This window comes from Xenopus laevis, chromosome 2S, assembly GCF_017654675.1.
Source record: "Xenopus laevis strain J_2021 chromosome 2S, Xenopus_laevis_v10.1, whole genome shotgun sequence".
Lineage (NCBI taxonomy): Eukaryota > Metazoa > Chordata > Amphibia > Anura > Pipidae > Xenopus > Xenopus laevis.
Window position 1 is genome coordinate 13,863,223 of NC_054374.1, and position 19,818 is coordinate 13,883,040.

The 19,818-nt window shown below is 37.8% G+C and overlaps 1 protein-coding gene across 3 annotated transcripts in view; it reads left to right on the forward strand.

Annotated features, from left to right (window-relative positions):
- Positions 1-19,818, forward strand: part of LOC108709206 (ephrin type-A receptor 3) — a 201,934-nt gene that overhangs the window by 151,728 nt on the left and 30,388 nt on the right. For 2 of the 3 annotated variants that reach the window (XM_018248850.2, XM_041583373.1), the window contains exons 6-9: positions 1,097-1,221; positions 2,616-2,778; positions 4,824-4,926; positions 7,702-7,769. In XM_018248850.2, coding sequence (XP_018104339.1) covers positions 1,097-1,221; positions 2,616-2,778; positions 4,824-4,926; positions 7,702-7,769 — 459 coding nt within the window. The remainder of the gene's footprint in view (positions 1-1,096; positions 1,222-2,615; positions 2,779-4,823; positions 4,927-7,701; positions 7,770-19,818) is intronic. The other variant, XM_041583372.1, reaches the window with a different exon arrangement.

Here is a 19,818-nt window from a genome sequence, read left to right on the forward strand (position 1 = left end):
GGTCGAATATTCGAACGATTTTTAGTTCGAATCATTCGATTCGAAGTCGAAGGTCGAAGTAGCCCATTCGATGGTCGAAGTAGCCAAAAAAACACTTCAAAATTCGAAGTATTTTTTCTTCTATTCCTTCACTCGAACTTAATGAATGGGCCCCCAAGTGTCTGTCAATGCTCACATGTAGTGATGGGCGAATCTTGTTTAGCCGAAAAATTCACGAATTTCCCGCGAAACGCCGAAAAATCGTGAAATCAGAAAGTTCACGAAAAAATTGTGAAATTCGAACGTTTTCACGTAAAAATCGTGAAATTCGAACGTTTTCACAAAAAAATTGAGCATTTCAAACGTTTTCACTAAAAAAATCTAGCAATTCGAATGTTGAAAACGAGCAATTCAAACGTTTTCACGAAAAAATTGAGCAAATCGGGAAAATTGGAAATTGACGACGGCGAATTTTTACAGGCAAATTTTTACCGGCAATACATGGGAATTCGCCACAAATTAGTGTCAGGTGAATTTATTCGCCCATCATTACTCACATGATATTTTAATCTGTTTGCATTTTTTTCCCAAGGCCCACCCATGCATGCTCTAAAACCTGATGGCATTATGTTCAGCTACATTAGGCGCCACCTGTTACTGGCCATAGTGGCGTTTTCTTCTCTGGTGGTTTTGGGAAACCCCATTCAGCTCTAAATGTTTCCATTAGACAAATCCATAGGGAAAATAAATAATGAAAATGGCTCTTTACTTTAATCACTGGTTAAAACAGAAAATAGAGTTTGAAAACTGTATCTTTATATCTCTGAAATGCTGTAGTAGTTTTTTTTTATTCAGTTTTAGCAAATAAATGTACAGTACATAGTCATAACTTGGAAGGATACACATGCAAAAGGGAAAGAACAAAAAAGTTTAACTGAAATGCACTTGTGTCAGTAAATTAAGCTAAAATTGCTTTCGTTTTGTAAAAGGTTCTTTTAAAACTGGAGAAATAGGTAGTGTAGCTACAATAAATCCTTTATTGTTGTTTGTATTCAAGTCATTACTCTTTGGCAATGATAAATAATATTTTCTCATTCTTTACGCCCACTGCCTACAGCTCCATCTCCTGTCACTATAATTAGAAAGGAGCGGACCTCGAGGAACAGCATTTCTTTATCATGGCAGGAGCCAGAACATCCAAATGGGATCATCTTGGACTATGAAGTTAAATACTATGAAAAGGTGGGACGAATGACAAGTCAGCATGATTGCAATGACTATTATTCTTCTGCTGGTATTAATGTAATGATTCAAAGATGACTGCTCAGAGTTGCACAGTTAAGAAAAGGTTATTGCAATTCACTAGTGTGTACAGTATAAATTACTAGAATACACATTTGGGTGATATTTAAGAAAGTTATGGCGATAAATAGTTAAGAAATGTGGAATCTCTGTTGGAACATGTTTGAAGATATGCTGCTAAATATCCCCATTGAGTGTCTGCATTATCCTTTCTATAAATTGTTATGACAAAAAACAGTGGCTCAATCTTAGGGGCAAATTTACCAAAGTGCGAAGTGGCTAACGCTAGTGAAAATTCTCCAGAGTGACGTCATTTTGCCACTTCGCCGATTTAGTAATGGTCCCTGGCGTAAATTCGCTAGCGAAGTAGACATACTCTAGCGCTACTTCGCACCCTAACACCAGGCGAAGTTGTGCTAATTCACTACGAATGCTAATTAGGCATCACTAGCATAACTTCGGACTACTTATCGTATTATCGCTAGCGCAACTTCATTCGGTAACCTGTGCGCAACTTCAGATCTTCGTGAATTTTTTGTGAAATTTTTACATGCTCTAATGTCAATGGGAGTCAAAATAATTTTGATGTGGGACATTTTTTATGCGCTCGACAATTTATACACGTGCAACTTTTTTGTCCAAATGCATTAAAATAAATGCTGCAAATTTTTTTGCCAGAGAATTTTCGCAGCAATTTCACAAAACAATTTGCAGATGGCGAAATGCATAAATTTGCCGCAAATCCATGCCTGGCGAATAAATTTACCCTGAATCTGTCTTTCCCCCCAATGTATCTAATCACACTAGCGGATGTGCTTAATACTAACCTGGTGCTTAATATTGGTTCTTGCACAGTGATTCAAGACCCAGTGAGGTCTAAACAATTAAATCGAGAGCTCATAATAAATGAATGGGTTATGTCCTTATTCATGGATATAAGCTCCCTAAAAAGGTGTCGTCTATGATGTCACATCTTAATCCTCCATTAGGCATTGGATGCTAGGCAGTGATTCTACAAGGAATTTAGCTATGTGAAGCCAGTGCAAGCATCTCATTAAAGTCAAAAAACATACACAAGGGAAGGGGGTGCAATAAATGGACACATGGGCACTCTCTGAGACCCCTCTACACTTAGAGTAAAGTCTTCTGGCAGATCTTCAAAAATTCATTAAAGTTCAGTGCTGTAAATCCAAGGAGAATTCTCCATCACTTAAAAACATTTTGCCAACAAAATCATATTTTTGAAAATGTAACAATTTCATTAAAAAGGATTTGGTTTTGTCATAAAGACACTGAGGCCATGAATTTGAACAAGTCAATTTTGTATCCAAAAGCAGGAGCAGGAAACTAGTTACACCATTCTACGGGCAAGAACGACCAATGTGACAATCAACAGCCTTAAACCTGATACGATATACATTTTCCAAATCCGAGCCAGGACAGCAGCCGGCTATGGCTCAAATAGCCGAAAGTTCGAGTTTGAAACCAGTCCAGATTGTAAGTAATTATATAAACTCTTTAAATATTTGAATGCGAACGTTCAGTTCATTTACAGGTTTACATTTGTATAAAGCCAAGTATAATGTTACACAGTGGTAATGTGTGTACAGATAAATCATTCACTGCACATTTACACTTATACATTTGAGTGGAAATCGAAAAATTGGTTGATGTTGTTGAGGTGCTTTCAGTAAAGTTTCAGTGTCGTTGACTGATTTCATTGCAGTCTATGGTAAGGTCAAATCATATGGAAAAAGGCAAATAGTTGCAACCCCACACCTTGTATTGATTAGTATTTATTAGTCTATGGTAGACATATGACTGGGTGGTCTAGTCTGATCTTCTAGGGTGTTATTTGGGCAGAATGACAATTATCTCTCCTAGGTACTCATGGAGGAGCTTGAGATCTTGAATCTGATCTGAGTTATTGTCTTCCCCAGATATTCTTGGAACTGTGGTTGAATAGAGTATCAACTTCATCCAGTAATAATTGTATACATCTGTAACTTTGTTACAAGCCCTGACCAAATGTCATACCTCCAAAGGGACCTTGAACTGGAAAAGTCTGAAAACCTCTGGTCTCTAGAAAATATTTCAATGGAGGCAAACAATGTGGCTGCTTGCATTAAGGCTGTATGGCACTTCACATTAAACACATCACTCATTTATCTGAAGTCCAGAAGGCGTTTGCTTGCTTTCCCACTTCCAAATTGATTCTAATGCAGAGCATTTTTGATTAAATTGTATTTGAAGAACCCCCTCATTCTTTAGCCTCCCCCATTTCTAGTTAAAAAACGGTAAATAACCCATGCAAACCTTGTTTTTCGTTCTCAGACATTCACAAGCACACAAAGCACATTCTGTCACAGAGCTTGAAACTTCTTTATTAATATTTTAATCTCCAGCATTTTAAATTGCTTATAACTGTGTTGGTAGAACTTCAGACTGGTCATGTGCATGCCTGGGAGCAGTTGTTATTAAAATAACAGAGAAATGGCTGTTTACTGTATATTTAATCTGAATTCTATACCTTTTGGCTGCGGACTAGGAGATAAGAGGTCATGCACTAGTACAAAGTAATTCATCTGTACATTGTGAGATCATTTAGCACCAGCACGAGTCTGTGTAATTTACAAGAGTACTACATGTATCAAACAATCATTAGATTCACAAATACATAAGCACCTTAAGGCACGAATAAATCCAGAGGAAATACCCTAATAATCTAATAAGAATGAATTTAGCCTTTTGGACAGAACTGAACGTATATAAAAGTTCTCTTTATGAGCCAGTTACCACTTAGCTGGTGGGGTCTGGAGAGCTAACCTTACTGTATATTTCTTTTTCTTGTATTTTCTCCCTATGTGATGGTCTTTTTAAATTTAGCTGTTATTACCCATTGCCTCCATTTTGGGGTACGCCTCTTCTCTTGCCAAGGTGGAAGTGCTTTTTAGAAGCATTGGAATAGCAACTGAGCTTCCTAAGCACTTATAGCGAGTCGGAATTGGAAGTCTGGCCAATTGTACAGCTTAAATTCTTCATTTCCCATAGGGAAACTAGGTTCTGGTTGTGACATAATGTCTATTTAAAGGATCAATATGCTATAATTCTTTCCTGTTCCTGCCCATTAGCTCATTTTAACATCCTAAATACCTTGTGAAATACCACTCTTGGCCAGTGAGGTTACTAAGTGTACATTTCACAAACCATTTTACCTTCAGCGTCAATGTGGCAAGAAAACTAGCATGTTCATGGCCATGCACATGTTCTGGCAATGGAAAGTTTGTTCAGGCATACATACTTTTGCACTTATTTTCCCCCCAAGGGCCCCTCTAAAGCTGGGCACCCATGTTAAAACATCCTCTCAGTCTTACCCTAAAACCATATTGATACAATCTCATTCTACACAGGAGTGAGGTTTTGCAGAGACACTGATGTGCATTAATCTGAAGCATTGTTTGATATATTTGCATGCTACAATGATCCTAGTGTCACCTACAGAGTCCTAATGCATCTCTCCTGTTATTCCATTACCTTTACAGCTTTTTCTATTTCTAGCCAGAATAGCCAGGTTGTGATGATTGGCATCTCCGCTGCAATAGTCATTATCCTTCTAACTGTAGTTGTGTATATCCTGATTGGAAGGTGAGACTGATATCTGCGTAACATATGTTGTTCCAGAGCTTCTGATTTTATCTGCTTGAAAAACTTTTTTAATAAAATATTTAATAAGTAATCAGTGTGTGCCCTCAGTACCTAATAAGTTTTGTTAAATTCAAACTCTGAAAGTTCAAACAAAACTGAAAAAAAGAAAGTGTGTGTTTTTATGTGGTGAACTATAATTTTGAATTGTCTAACCTAACTGGCTGTAACAAACACAGAAGATACTGTGAACTATCTGAACACTCTATAAGGTCCTGGGTTTTCTTGTAAAACACAACCTAGGGGTCATTTTCAGGAGAAAAATTAGATAGGAGATGCAACTATAGAGTTATTCAGTGTAAGCACACAAAGCAAGATTAGTCCTAAGGTTAAGGCAGGAAAATACATTGCAGGCTAATGCTGGACCTGGTTGGTGAGGTCTCCAAAAAAGCAGATATTTCCCTGACATGTCTACCTTGAGGTGGGCATTATCAGGTTGATCAAAATGCATCAACAAGCTAATATGGTCCTCATCCCAAAGGGGACATATATTGGCCAGTTAGGCCTGTTGGAGGACCTCATACAGGGGCTAATAAGCTGTTGACCAAATCAGCAGCTTTTATCTGTATTGCTACCTTTGGATGGCCACCTTAAGGCAGTACAGCAACCCAGCTCACAGTTTTGGTGGTCAAGAGCCAGACAGAGAGCAATAACATTAATGAAACACTATCTCATGGGCTAATTCAACATGAGGCTGATCTCAGCCTGCTTTAAAAAAAGCAGGTTTTGAATCAGCCCCTACACAGCAAACTGCCCCTTAACTTACTCGCACCATTGTGCCAGCCTGTGTGCAGGCACAAGCAGTGGATTTTGGTGCCAAAACATGTGAGTTTGCACATTGGCTCCAAAATGTGCCCCCTGTTCCTGCACCCAGGTCAAATATATTGTTCTATTGCATGTAAGGTAAGGGGCAGATTGCTGTGAAGGGGCTAATTCTTTTTCAGCAGGCCAAGTTTCAACCCTGTTTGGTAATACCCTTGTAGCACAAGTTGACTTTGCCAGACAATAGGGCTTATTTACAGTTCTTACCACACTGCAGTTGCTGAGCTACAATTTCCCTGCAGTCAATTACTTGTCTTAACATATGCTGCTTGCAGTTCCAAATTGAGTGCTGTAGCACCTATTGCCAGAGTAAACACTGGAGCTACTGTCACCTTCCAACCAGATGATAGCTCCAGATTCTCCACAGTAGCCTGGGTGAATATGTGTGTCACGAGACTAGTCTGCACCTATTGCATCTTTTTCATGTCATAGTGCAGTGATCCCCAACCAGTAGCTCGTGAGCAACATGTTGCTCCCCAACCCCTTGGATGTTGCTCTCAGTGGCCTCAAAGCAGGTGCTTATTTTTGAATTCCTGGCTTGGACACAAGTTTTGGTTGCATTAAAACCAGATGTACTGCCAACCAGAGCCTCCCATAGGCTGCCAGTCCACAAAGGGGCTACCAATAGCCAATCACAGCCCTTATTTGACACCACCAGGAACATTTTTCATGCTTGTGTTGCTCCCCAACTCTTTTTACATCTGAATGTTGCTCATGGGTGAAAAAGGTTGGGGACCCCTGTCATAGTGCATGCACAATTGCATCAGTGGTAAAGCAGAAGACTGGGTCCATCGCCCCTGGAATAATGCAGTAAATGCTGCACTGTAGGAAACTGAGTGATTGCCCTCAAAGCTGCACTTAACCTAATGTGTGATGCTGTAATTAAATGACCCCAAAAACACATAAATGCATAACATTTACAACAGTAGGTGTTAAAGTGCATATCCCAGTGCAGATAACCGATCCATAGATAAATAAGAATGCCATGCGTTTAGTCCTGCGCTACCCTGCAGTTTAATGGATTTACATGGAACACAGGGGAGCACAGGGCAAAAACGCTCCCTAAGAGCCCTAAAATCTTTGATGGTTATGTAATAAATGGTCTTAAATTTGCTACTTGTCTAGTAACACATTGCAACCAATCATTTACTGATCAGCTGTTTGGAAACAAAGATTGGTTGCTATAAATTATTAGTATGGTTCAGAAAATAACTACAGAGTCCCACAAATTAAATAGAAAATAGAGTTGTCCATTGAGTCCCCACAGTGACCAAAATAGATAATAAATATACCTATATAAAGCTCTTGCACAACTTAAAGCCTAAAAAATAATTGTTATTATTCACACATAAACATCTCTGTTGACCCCATATAAATAGCCAGGCCATTAATATGGGGTCAACATAGATTTTAATGTATTTGGAATAATAAAAAACATTTTTTTGACTTTTAAGTTGTGCAAAAGCTTTACAGTATATTGCTATGGGTTACTAGATTTGGACAAACGTAAGAATTTTTTTTTTTTAGAAATGTTCAATTATTTTTGCCCTAGAATTTTTTTCATCATTGCATTCTGGGATTCATGTTTAATAAATGTATTTTTATTTTACAAATCTATAATACGAAGAATATTTTTGTAATTGAAAAAATATAATATTCCAATTCTTTATCGCCATTTTTTTTCCCAGAAGAGATTGTTTGGATTTAGCCAGATTGCAGTGGGAAATGTTGGTGACATAAAATAACATGTTTACAAAAGCCAGCTCTCACTACAGATTAACTTGATATAAAGCACATGTTGCGATGGCTAAAAGACAATGCATAGGCAATCTTATCACAACTTCAACATGTTTTCTACATCATTGAGGAAATTATTGTTTTGCTTTTCCCTCCTAGGTTCTGTGGATACAATAAATCAATGGCTGGCTCGGATGAAAAACGCCTTTACTTTGGAAATGGACACTGTAAGTTGTTATTTGTATACTTTGCATAGTGGTGAACATGTGAGAAAATGGTGACTGCACGCATACTAAATGTAATATAATGCAGCAATGTCTTTGGAGAGGGGTACAGTAAAGCTGGCTCAGATCTATGCAGCCACATGGAGTAAGAATCATTAAAGAGATACTGTCATGGGAAAAAAAAAATTTTCAAAATGAATCAGCTAATAGTGCTGCTCCAGCAAAATTCTGCACTGAAATCCATTTCTCAAAAGAGCAAACAGATTTTTTTATATTCAATTTTGAAATCTGACATGGGGCTAGACATATTGTCAATTTCCCAGCTGCCCCAAGTCATGTGACCTGTGCTCTGATAAACTTCAATCATTCTTTACTGCTGTACTGCAAGTTGGAGTGATATCACCCCCCTCCCTTTGCCCCCCAGCAGCCAAACAAAAGAACAATGGGAAGGTAACCAGATAACAGCTCCCTAACACAAGATAACAGCTGCCTGGTAGATCTAAGAACAACACTCAATAGTAAAAACCCATGTCCCACTGAGACACATTCAGTTACATTGAGAAGGAAAAACAGCAGCCTGCCAGAAAGCATTTCTCTCCTAAAGTGCAGGCACAAGTCACATGACCAGGGGCAGCTGGGAAATTGACAAAATGTCTAGCCCCATGTCAGATTTCAAAATTGAATATAAAAAAATCTGTTTGCTCTTTTGAGAAATGGATTTCAGTGCAGAATTCTGCAGGAGCAGCACTATTAACTGATGCGTTTTGAAAAAAACATGTTTTCCCATGACAGGATCCCTTTAACTGCAAAGGTATAATTGAAAAAAAATTACAACAAATCTCCTCTTCTTCGGGGTGACTTATCTCCCCAAACTGCCTTTCCTTGCCTTCCCATCAGCTAGAATGTAAATCGTCGTCGGGATGCCACTCGGAGTGCTTCGTTTTCTGAAGTCGCCCGAAGTTGTCTCACAAGGAAACTTCAGGCTACTTCGGAAAGCGAAGCAATCCGAGTGCCATCCTGCCGGCGATTTACATTCTAGCTGACTTATCTCCCCGAATCTGAGTGTGTGTCTCTGCCCTTAAACTGGAAAATTACATCAATGGTGGGATAGAATGTTACAACTAGTGTATCTAGTGTATCTGTTACAACTAGTGATGGGTGAATAAATTTGTCAGGCGCAAATTCACAGTGGATTTCCACGGTGTGCCGCCAGCTAATAAATTAGTGAAACTGCAGCAAAAATTCGCCTGCAAAAAAGCAACCAAATCTATAAAATTTTTGCCATAATAGTGACGTGCATAAAAATTGTTGCACGTCAAATTTATTCGGACGCCCATTGTCTTAATACATTTGGACAAAATAGGCGCGCAAATAAAAATTGTCGCAGGGGCAAAAATGATGTCTGACAAAATTATTTTGCCGCTTATTGACTTCAATGCATTTCACAAATTTTTCATTGTTTCTCAAATTTTGTGGTGAATTCACTAATTTTTCAGTGAAACAGGACAAATTCGCCCATCACTACTTACAACCTACAGGTGGCAGCTAACCTGGTAGCTGAAAGTCATTAACAGTGAAGGAGCTGAAGGTTTAAATAGAGGAAAAGGCACACAGAGGATATTTTCTCCATGGTCCTACCACTAGTGATGGATGAATCTGACCCATTTCAATCTGCAAAAACGGTGAAAAATTCACCAAATGCATTGTCTATGGATAACAAATTTTTATTTGATGCACAACAATTTTTTTCACTCTATGGGAGTCTTTTTTGCAGCAAATCCTGGCAAAAAATTTTGCTCATCACTACCCACCACCACTCAGTAAAGATGGTAAAATGTGCAGCTTCCAACTCTTATTAAACTACAATTACCAGGATGAACCACAAGTAATGGGATTCTAGGTATTGTAGTTCAGCATCAACTGGAGACCGACATAATGGACCATAAATAGTCCACATATTCCCAGACATCAAAGCCACTTATTACAACCATTATTAAATCTGAAAAATAAGACACAGGGAAGGAATTTCCTTCACTTTTCTCCTACTTCCATGCTCTGTCTTTTGATAAAGTTAACTGAGGTCGACATATTCTGCAAGCACATTTATTTAGTCCAAAAATAATTTCCACCGAGACCAGTGGGATTTCCATGATTAACTTATCTGTTATGTTGTTTTTTGTACAGGCCTCCTTATGGCTTTGAATCAGATAAGCTTTGAAAAATGCGGCATGTAAATCCAATTTATCATCTAAATTTCATATGCAGCCATTTAGCTGTGAGGGCTGCGCTGCTGGAGTTGCATGGGAAATATTCACCTCCTACATAGAATCTTCCCATGGAAAGCCCCAGAACAAAGACATTGTAGCAAGGTTATTGCTATCCATGCCATTGACTTGAATGGAAAGATTGAGTGGAGCCAATCGCGACTATAAGCCAATGTGCATTTTGAGGCTAGTACATATAATGGGGTTCAACATGCAAAGTCAACAAATCAATAGAAACGTTAGGAGTAAAAATTTTCCTAGTGATGTAAAAGGATTGATGACCAATTCTTATCTAATATCATGAAAAATAGATGGAAATTTGAATTTTTAAAATTAAACATATTTTGTTTTCTGTTGTAGAAGGCATTTCTTGAAAATTTGCATGTAAAATGAGGCAAATTGCTTCAAAAAAGGATGCTTAATGAGCTACAGATTTCGTGATGGCTATAAACAGCTTTACAACTTGGATAAAATGAATCTCTGGCAATTTGCACCAGGCTCATATAACTGGATGTGTAAATTGTCTCGTTAATTATTACTGCAACGAAGTTAGAGGAGCTCTGATTAGAAGATTATGTAATTCAGTTCAGACACATATGATTTTCTTTTACATCTTATTCTGCACTTGCAATATTGATTATCTCATTTTATCCTGTCATGACAGTTAATATAATGGTCCTGAAGTTAAAAGAACATTCTTCAGAGCCATTAATCCTTCTTCAGTTAATGCAGTTATTGAATTGAATGAAAAGTGCTGTAGTACTTCATTTAAGGCTCTTGGCACAAGTGCCTTTTGTTATTTTCCTACATCAGAATTCCCAAGAAAAAGGGACATTTCTGTGAAAAGCATTCTGTTGCCACTAGATCTTCTTGCAGAATTCTTAGCATCTTGACAAGTTTTTCTTTGGAAAAATGTTAGGTTTATCACATGAAAACTCATGGAATAGATTCAATTTGAGATGCAATTCAATTCAGAAAAACGTATCCCGCTGTTTATCACATGAAAACCTTATTGAAATTTATGGTAAAAAAGAAACTGAAACTTAATTAGATAAAAAGTTTTTTTTCTCCTTGAATTGAATCTTGTCCAAAAGTTTTCATGTGATAAACCATAAGATAAATGTGCTTTGTGGTCTAGTGGGGCGATGGAGATGCCCACCACCTCCTAGGGGTTTGCTACATTATAATAAGGTTTTCTCACTGAATTGAATCTGACACATTGTAATTTATACCAAATATTTTTCCCACATAATTTTTTAAAATATTGTAAAATATAATGGTAAGCATTCAATATTGTTTGAAATTATATTCAAGGATGCATGTTTTTTGACGTGAATTATGCAAAAAAAAAAAAGAAAAAAGCACCCACGTTGATTGCTAATGTATTAGCCCTTCGGCATTCACCATAAATCTCATCTAAAATGACTTTCAGGTTAGCTATTCACAAAATGTAGCCAATTTTGAAGATAGTTTGTTAATTAGAACCCCAAAAAGTGTGAGCATTTTTAATTAGCACCCAGACTAAATTATTGCAGCTGAAGAACAAGTGTTAAACAAAACAAACCATCAAAGATCTTGTCATTTGGTGGATTGATCCCCGATTTTCACCCACATGGAGATCCAAAACAGGCTGACATTATCATTTTGTGCCCAGGACAAAAAATGATCATAATAATATAATAATATGCAAATTCCTCAGAAGAAGACAGCATCTCTAGGTTGATAACATCCTAAATTGGCAACATTGTCCAACCTGTCTAATAGATATCTCCAGGACTTTCACCCAGATATCTGTTACTTGAGATAAGCTATGCAGGCTACTAATCAATAGAGAAAAGAAAAAGAAAAATAATTGACCTATTGCTTTGCACCTTCCCATCCCTCTTAGTCCAAAAACACAGTCATATGTCTACCCCACAACATGTGTTAAAACATAACTTTTAATAAATACCATTAACGAGAAAGAAGTCCAGATTAACAGTTAATCTGGACTTCTTTCTCTTTCTTAATGATATGCAAAGCAATAGGTCAATTATTTTTCTTTTCTATATTGGTTTAATTATTTGACCTTGCACACCATCGCTTGTTTTCTATTTGATGGTAGGTGCTCCCTAATACACCTTACTTACTAATCAATAGACTCAACAGACTCTGGAGGAGTCAGAAGCTTATTTTGATCCTTATATGGGCAATTTTACAATTTTTTTCCAAAAGACAGACCTAGTTTCACATTCTTAGATTTATTTAAATAGAATAAACCTCACAGTTGCCCACATTTCCATCTTCATGTCTTTACTAATGAAACCATTCAGAACCAGGCACCCCAGAAGTAGAATTTTGTAGTAGCAGGGTTTGAGTAATATCCCCAGGGATTCATAAAAGAAAGTTTTTTCTGTTTCTTTCAGGAAAAGAACTCTTAATAAATATTATGCATTTTCTTGAAATGATGGGGAGCTAGGAACACACACAGATTAAACTGTTACAGAAAAAAATGACACCCTTCATCGGTAGCAATTTACATACCAGCAGGACAATTTGGGCAATACAATCTCACAAATTCCTGACCAGCATGTACTATATTTTATTCTCAAAATGACACACTAAAAAAAACTGGGTTGAATCCAATAGCTGTGTTGTATTACTAACCACATGTCTATTACTTTATTGTTTCCATAGATATATGATTTACTGAGCACTTAAGCAAGTGGTCATAGGAAAAAAAAATAATAAATATATATATATATATATATATTTTTTTTTTTTGGTTAAATGGCTGTGATCTTTAAAATCAGATTTCTCAATGTTTTAAAACAATTTTCTGCATAAATATTTCTCAAGTTATTTTAAGTTGGCAGAGTTTTTGGAATTCTGGAACACATTCAGTCAGGGTTATTTAAAAGATGAATATGGATTTGTATGAAATAGAATTATGGCTCTCTCCTGGCTACGAGAGTAACACAACACTCCGAAATCCCTGCCCCAGACTTATCAAATAAGAAAACCGCACTGATTTTAATATTAACTTGGAAATTTTGATATATTGTGCCAAAACGTCTCCTGGCCAAATGGCCTTGGCACAAAGACTGTCTTGTAAAGCGCCACATTTATTAAATTTAAAACCTATAAAATGAATCTGTATATAATCTCAATACAGTGTTTCGCACTTTTGTACATCAAGTTGAAATAGCATTAATAAAAGGTTCCAGTTTTAAAATCATTCCAAAACCAAATCTTTAGCAGCACATTATAGTAATATGTTTCCAGTAATGTAAACTACTAAATCTTAAAGAGTGTGGAGTAATGATAACCCCCAATACTTCCATTAAAAACATTCATAAGCAAACCCAGAATATTATTTAGAAAAGGGTCGTAATTTCTTCTATCCGGCTATTAAATAAATCACTTACCCTTTAATATTTTCTGTCCCTGCAAATCTATCATGTTGTCCCTTTTACATTGTGTTTCTCTTTTCTTATCCTTTACCTATTTCCCTCCTTCACTGGAGCAGATTTACAAAAGGGTGAATTGACGCCAGCGACCGCTTTTCACATCTCGCACCACTTCGCCAGGCGCAAATTTGCTACCACTAGGCTAATTCACTAAGTTTCATCCTGAACGGGAACGCTGGACGGTTTTTCACTAGTGTTATTTCGGCAGTGCTATCGTTTGTTTGTGCTTAGTAAAAATTCACTAGGGATCTTACACTTAGGGGCCGATTCACAAAGGGTAGAATATCGAGGGTTAATTAACCCTCGATATTCGACTAGGAATAACGATAAAATCCTTCAAATCTAACGATTCGAAGGATTTTAATCCAACGATCGAAGGAATATCCTTCGATCAAAAAAAGTTAGCCAAGCCTATGGAGACCTTCCCCATAGGCTAACATTGACTTCGGTAGCTTTTAGATGGCGAACTAGGGGGTTGAAGTTTTTTCTTAAAGAGACAGTACTTCGACTATCAAATGGTCGAATGGTCGAACGATTTTTAGTTCGAATAGTTCGATTCGAAGTCGTAGTCATAGTCAAAGGTCGTAGTAGCCCATTCGATGGTCGAAGTAGCCCAAAAAACACAGTTTTTATACTTCGAATCCTCCACTCGATGTTAGTGAATCGGCCCCTTAGGTCAATTTGAATAGGGCGGGCATTTTATTGCAAATTGGATTTCTGGTGAAAAGTCGCTAGCGTTGGCCCCCTCGCCCTTTTTGTGAATCTGCCCCAGTTTCCAGAGCAAAACAAACTGCAGCACCAATTATTTATTTGTAGATCGCATTTGAGTAAATTCAGACCCTTCTTAAATTATTTGAGGGGCATTCATCACAGTTAGTGATCGGCGAATAAATCAGACTGGTGCGAATTCGCTGTGAATTTCCACTTTCGCGAATAAATTCAAGAAACTCCTGCGAAAATTTTGCTAATTTTTCGGGCTTCTCAAATTTCTCCGGAAATTCGATTCTTTTTTTTGGCAAAATGGGAGAAATTCGCCCATCACTACACTGATATGTGTTTGTCATTTGTCTAGTCGACAGTCGAAGGTCGTAGTAGCCCATTCGATGGTCGAAGTAGCCCAAAAAACACTTCGAAATTCAAAGTTTTTTTACTTAGAATCCTTCACTCGAAGTTAGTGAATCGGCCCCTTAGGTCAATTTGAATAGGGCGGGTACATTAAAGTTGCGTGGGCGTTTTTATTAGAGATGTTGGTGCAAATGCTCGAAGTTACCGCTTTTTATTGCAAATTGGATTGCTGGTGAAAAGTCGCTAGCGTTAGCCACCTCGCCTTTTTTGTGAATCTGCCCCAGTTTCCAGAGCAAAACAAACTGCAGCACCAATTATTTATTTGTAGATCGCATTTGAGGAAATTCAGACCCTTCTTAAATTATTTGAGGGGCATTCATCACAGTTAGTGATCGGCGAATAAATCAGACTGGTGCGAATTCGCTGTGAATTTCCACGTTTCGCGAATAAATTCAAGAAACTCCTGCGAAAATTTCGCAAATTTTTCGGGCTTCTCAAATTTCTCCAGGAAATTCGTGAATTTTTCGGCAAAATGGGAGAAATTCGCCCATCACTACACTAATATTTGTTTGTCATTTGTCTATGCCTTACATCAAGCAATCAGCCCAAGAGAAATATAAGCAGTATAAAAGAAAGCCTTCATGCACCATTTGTAAAATTGTACTATTCTGCCTGGCTTATTTAGCATTAGAGGGCCCAGCTAGACTTCATCTCTCTCCAGATTATTGTAAATCCTATAACTTTCCCTTCAAAGGACTAGAAATATTTTTTCACCTCCTCTGCTGCCCCTGCCTGACTAGCACTTCTTACTTTTTATTAGCCTGGGGGCAAATCGTGCTGTTAGAACAGAACTGAAAATGATTGTATTTGAGGACAAAGAGCTACAGCGCAGAGGGTCTTAACACATGTGCATGTGTTTATTATCTGTTATTCATGACAGAACCCATTTACGACTTGTGCTGCCCCTAATTATTGGTGTGAAGAGATTATAGCCATTGTATCTCAGCTTCACCCAGTCTCTGGAGAACCTCTGGGACTCGTATTAAAAGAGATCAGCAGTCGCATGTGTAAGCTTATTTTCTGCAGCATAAACCCCAATTGTAAAGGGAACATCAGAGGCACAATATCTAGCCAACTGCTTTTTTTCTTATGTGTGGTTCTTTGAGAGCCACTTTCTTTATAAGTCCGCTCTCTATTATATTAAATAAGAACTGATCCTTTCTTTGTGAAATGGTTTAAAACCACCTCCTGGAACATTGACATCTCCGACAATGAGATTATTTGTAATCCAGATCCGAAATAATAAGATATAAATTATTTACAAGATTACTGTCTCACCACTGTGCAATGTAAAAAGGATTTTGCTACATTGGTTTCCTAGATTAAAAGAAATACTAACAAAATGTATTTATACTGAAATATTTAACAATTTAACCTGGAATACCTGTACATGCCATCCAAAGTTAAATCTATGTATTTGAGTTAATACATATTTGATTATAACCTATAATGGAAAAATGTTGCTAATCTTAAAGTAACAGAAGCACCAAAAAATCAAAGGGTTGTAAAAGAATGACAATATAATGTACTGTTACCCTGCACTGGTAAAACTGGTGTCTTTGCTTGAGAAAAACAACTATAGTTTATATAAATAAGCTGCTGTGTAGCCATGGGGGCAGCCATTCAAGCACAGGACACACAGTAGATAACAGATAAGTACTACTATAGTTTATATAAACAAGCTGCTGTGTAGCCATGGGGGCAGCCATTCAAGCACAGGACACACAGTAGATAACAGATAAGTACTACTATAGTTTATATAAACAAGCTGCTGCATAGCCATGGGGGCAGCTATTCAAGAACAGGATACACAGTAGATAACAGATAAGTACTACTATAGTTTATATAAACAAGCTGCTGTGTAGCCATGGGGGCAGCCATTCAAGCACATGATACACATTAGATAACAGATAAGTACTACTATAGTTTATATAAACAAGCTGCTGCGGAGCCATGGGGGCAGCCATTCAAGCACAGGATACACAGTAGATAACAGATAAGTACTACTATAGTTTATATAAACAAGCTGCTGTGTAGCCATGGGGGCAGCCATTCAAGCACAGGATACACAGTAGATAACAGATAAGTACTACTATAGTTTATATAAATAAGCTGCTGTGTAGCCATGGGGGCAGCCATTCAAGCACAGGATATACAATAGATAACAGATAAGTTCTGAAGAATCTTATTGTATACTACAGAGCTTATCTGTGTATTCTGTGCCTTTTCTCCTTTTTCAGATATTAATGGCTGCCCCCATAGCTACACAGCAGCTTATTTAGCTATAGTAGTACTAATCTGTTATCTACTGTGTATCCTGTACTTGAATGGCTGCCCCCATGGCTACACAGCAGCTTGTTTATATAAACTATAGTAGTACTTATCTGTTATCTACTGTGTGTCCTGTGCTTGAATGGCTGCCCCCATGGCTACACAGCAGCTTGTTTATATAAACTATAGTAGTACTTATCTGTTATCTACTGTGTATCCTGTGCTTGAATGGCTGCCCCCATGGCTACACAGCAGCTTGTTTATATAAACTATAGTAGTACTTATCTGTTATCTACTGTGTATTCTGTGCTTGAATGGCTGCCCCCATGGCTACACAGCAGCTTGCTTATATAAACTATAGTAGTACTTATCTGTTATCTACTGTGTATCCTGTGCTTGAATGGCTGTGCCATCACGTGCCTGGCATGTAAAACCCGGAAGTGCAAAATTCACGTGCCATAGGAGTGACTGCCACCAGAGGGAGAGCAAATGTTAATTAATATGACAAACATGCTATTCTGAAATATTAGTCATTTTCAGTTCATTTTGGGCTTGCACTGCACAGTGAGTGCCCTAGAAGACTGCTGTAGTTGTGATCCATAAAATTCTAAATAAAGGCAGAATCTCCAATGAATCATTGCCCTGTTAGGGTTACAACCTGGCTGTTATTTCATTGGCCAGGCAGATAATAAAGTTGATTTATGCCAATGTTATTAAAGGGGTAGTTCTCTTTTAAATTAAATTTAATATGATGTAGACATTGATATTCTGCGACAACTAACAATTCATCTTCATGTTTATTTTTTATGGATTTTTCGGTTATTTAGCTTTTTGTTCAGCAGCTCTCCATTTGGCATTTTAGCAGCTATATTGTTGCTAGGGTCTTATTTACCCTAGCTACCAGGCAGTGGTTTGAATGATAGATGGGAAGATGACTAGCAGAGGGCCTGTAGAGAGAGAGATAAGTAATAACAAGTAACAATAACAATAAAATTGTAGTCTCACAGAACAATAGTTTTTGACTGACGGGGTCAGTGACCACCATTTGAAAACTGGTAAGAGGCAGAAGAGAAAGGCAAATAATTCAACAACTAAACAAAATAAATAATTGCAAACTTGCTAGGAATAGGGTATTCTATAACATACTAAAAGTTAACTTAAAGGTGAACCACCCCTGTAATAGGGAAAAAAAATAGGAAGGCGAGTATTTTTTTCAACACTGGTGGCAACCCTATTGCTCAACATATGCAGCTCCCATCCCCCCACATTTTCCAGCCTCTGCCTTCAAGAACAAAATTCTGTTAAATAAATGCAAATGTAGCCTCCTTAAGTCAATTGAGGGCTGCTGGGAGTTGTAGTTTATCGGTAGCTATAGAACGGTATATTAAATTTTGTGGTTTTCGAGAGACCCATTTTACAGATTAATGACCAACAATTTAATTTCAATTTGAATGAACATATTTTTATGAACAATAACAAGCAAAGGACAAATGTGCGCACGTTTCCCTTTTTTTCACCATCTGGGGAGTTATGGCTTGAGGCTCACAGCTCCCAATGATCGTTACCAGGCAGTTTATGGCTTTGCCAAGGGCGATGTTTACATTGGCCTTAATTGTGTTTGTTAATTTTATTGTTTTTACAGGCTGCGTGTTATGGCACCTTTCATACAATGGAACAATTCAGCTGAGCAGCAGAGTAACACCCCTTACTTAACAAAGAGCACTATTTATGCTAAGCCCCTCACCATGTATAGAAACATGACTCAAAATGTGCTCTTTTATTTTTGTGATTTAACCTGACATTTATTTAATATGTGCAACTTAATCTGTAGTATGTTATATTATGAGGATTTCTTCAGTGTTCATCGTTTAAAAAAAACTAATTCATTTGCCAAACTTCCAGCAATTGATATGTGGGTCCATGGCTTGATGTGCAATCTGTACATTTGTTTTTGGGTCTCATTTACCTATTTACAGTACATACATAACCTGGATCTATTATCAAGAATGCTTGGGATCTTGGGGTTCCAGAAAAGGGGTTCATGCATATATTTCATATTTTATATAGTATAAGTGAAATCTGTAGATGACAATGAATAATATATGATGCTGGTTTCACTCTGGACTAAAAATAATAATTAACTTTAAAAATGGCGTTTTTCATTTGAGGGTTGGGTGTGTCCTAGCAGTCCCTGCCAGAAGAACAATAGGAGGGGGTAGCCAATCACAGCACTGCAGTTACAAAAGCAAAGATAGGCTTCAGTTCCCTATCAGGTCAGCATAGCTTCTGGTTTCCATCCTAAAATTCAGTGTGCTGAATGCCTTTGGCTCCCCTGCACATCCAGAGACTTCAACCAACAGGATGTAGAACAGATGGAAGTAATTAGTAGGGTTTTGGGAGAAATTTTCAATAAACCTGAAACACTACTTTTTTAAGCAATTTCCTTCTATATTTAGAAGAGTATATGACAATTGTATTGTATAAACTGATGCAAGGCATGACTTTCAAGTTTCTGTTTTACCTTAAAGGTCCCCATACATGGAGAGATCCGCTCGTTTGGCGATGTCGCCAAACGAGCGGATCTCCCTCCCATATGCCCACCTTGAGGTGGGCAATATCGGGCTGATCCGATCGTGGGCCCTAGGGCCCAGCGATCGGATCCTAGCATTCGCGGGACCGCATCAACGAACAGATGCGGCCGCGATCTGACGGGATTTTTAATCCCATCCAATCGAGATCTGGCTGACTTTCGGCCAGATCTCGATCGGGGAAGCCCGTCGGGGGCCCCCATACACGGGCCAATAAGCTGCCGACTCGGTCTGTCAGCAGCTTTTATCGGCCCGTGTATGGCCACCTTAAGTTTGGACTCATTCTGTTGTTGCTCTCAGTAGGCAGTGCTGGTTCCTGCTTCCATTCTATTCTGAAATCTTTCTGAAACGCAAA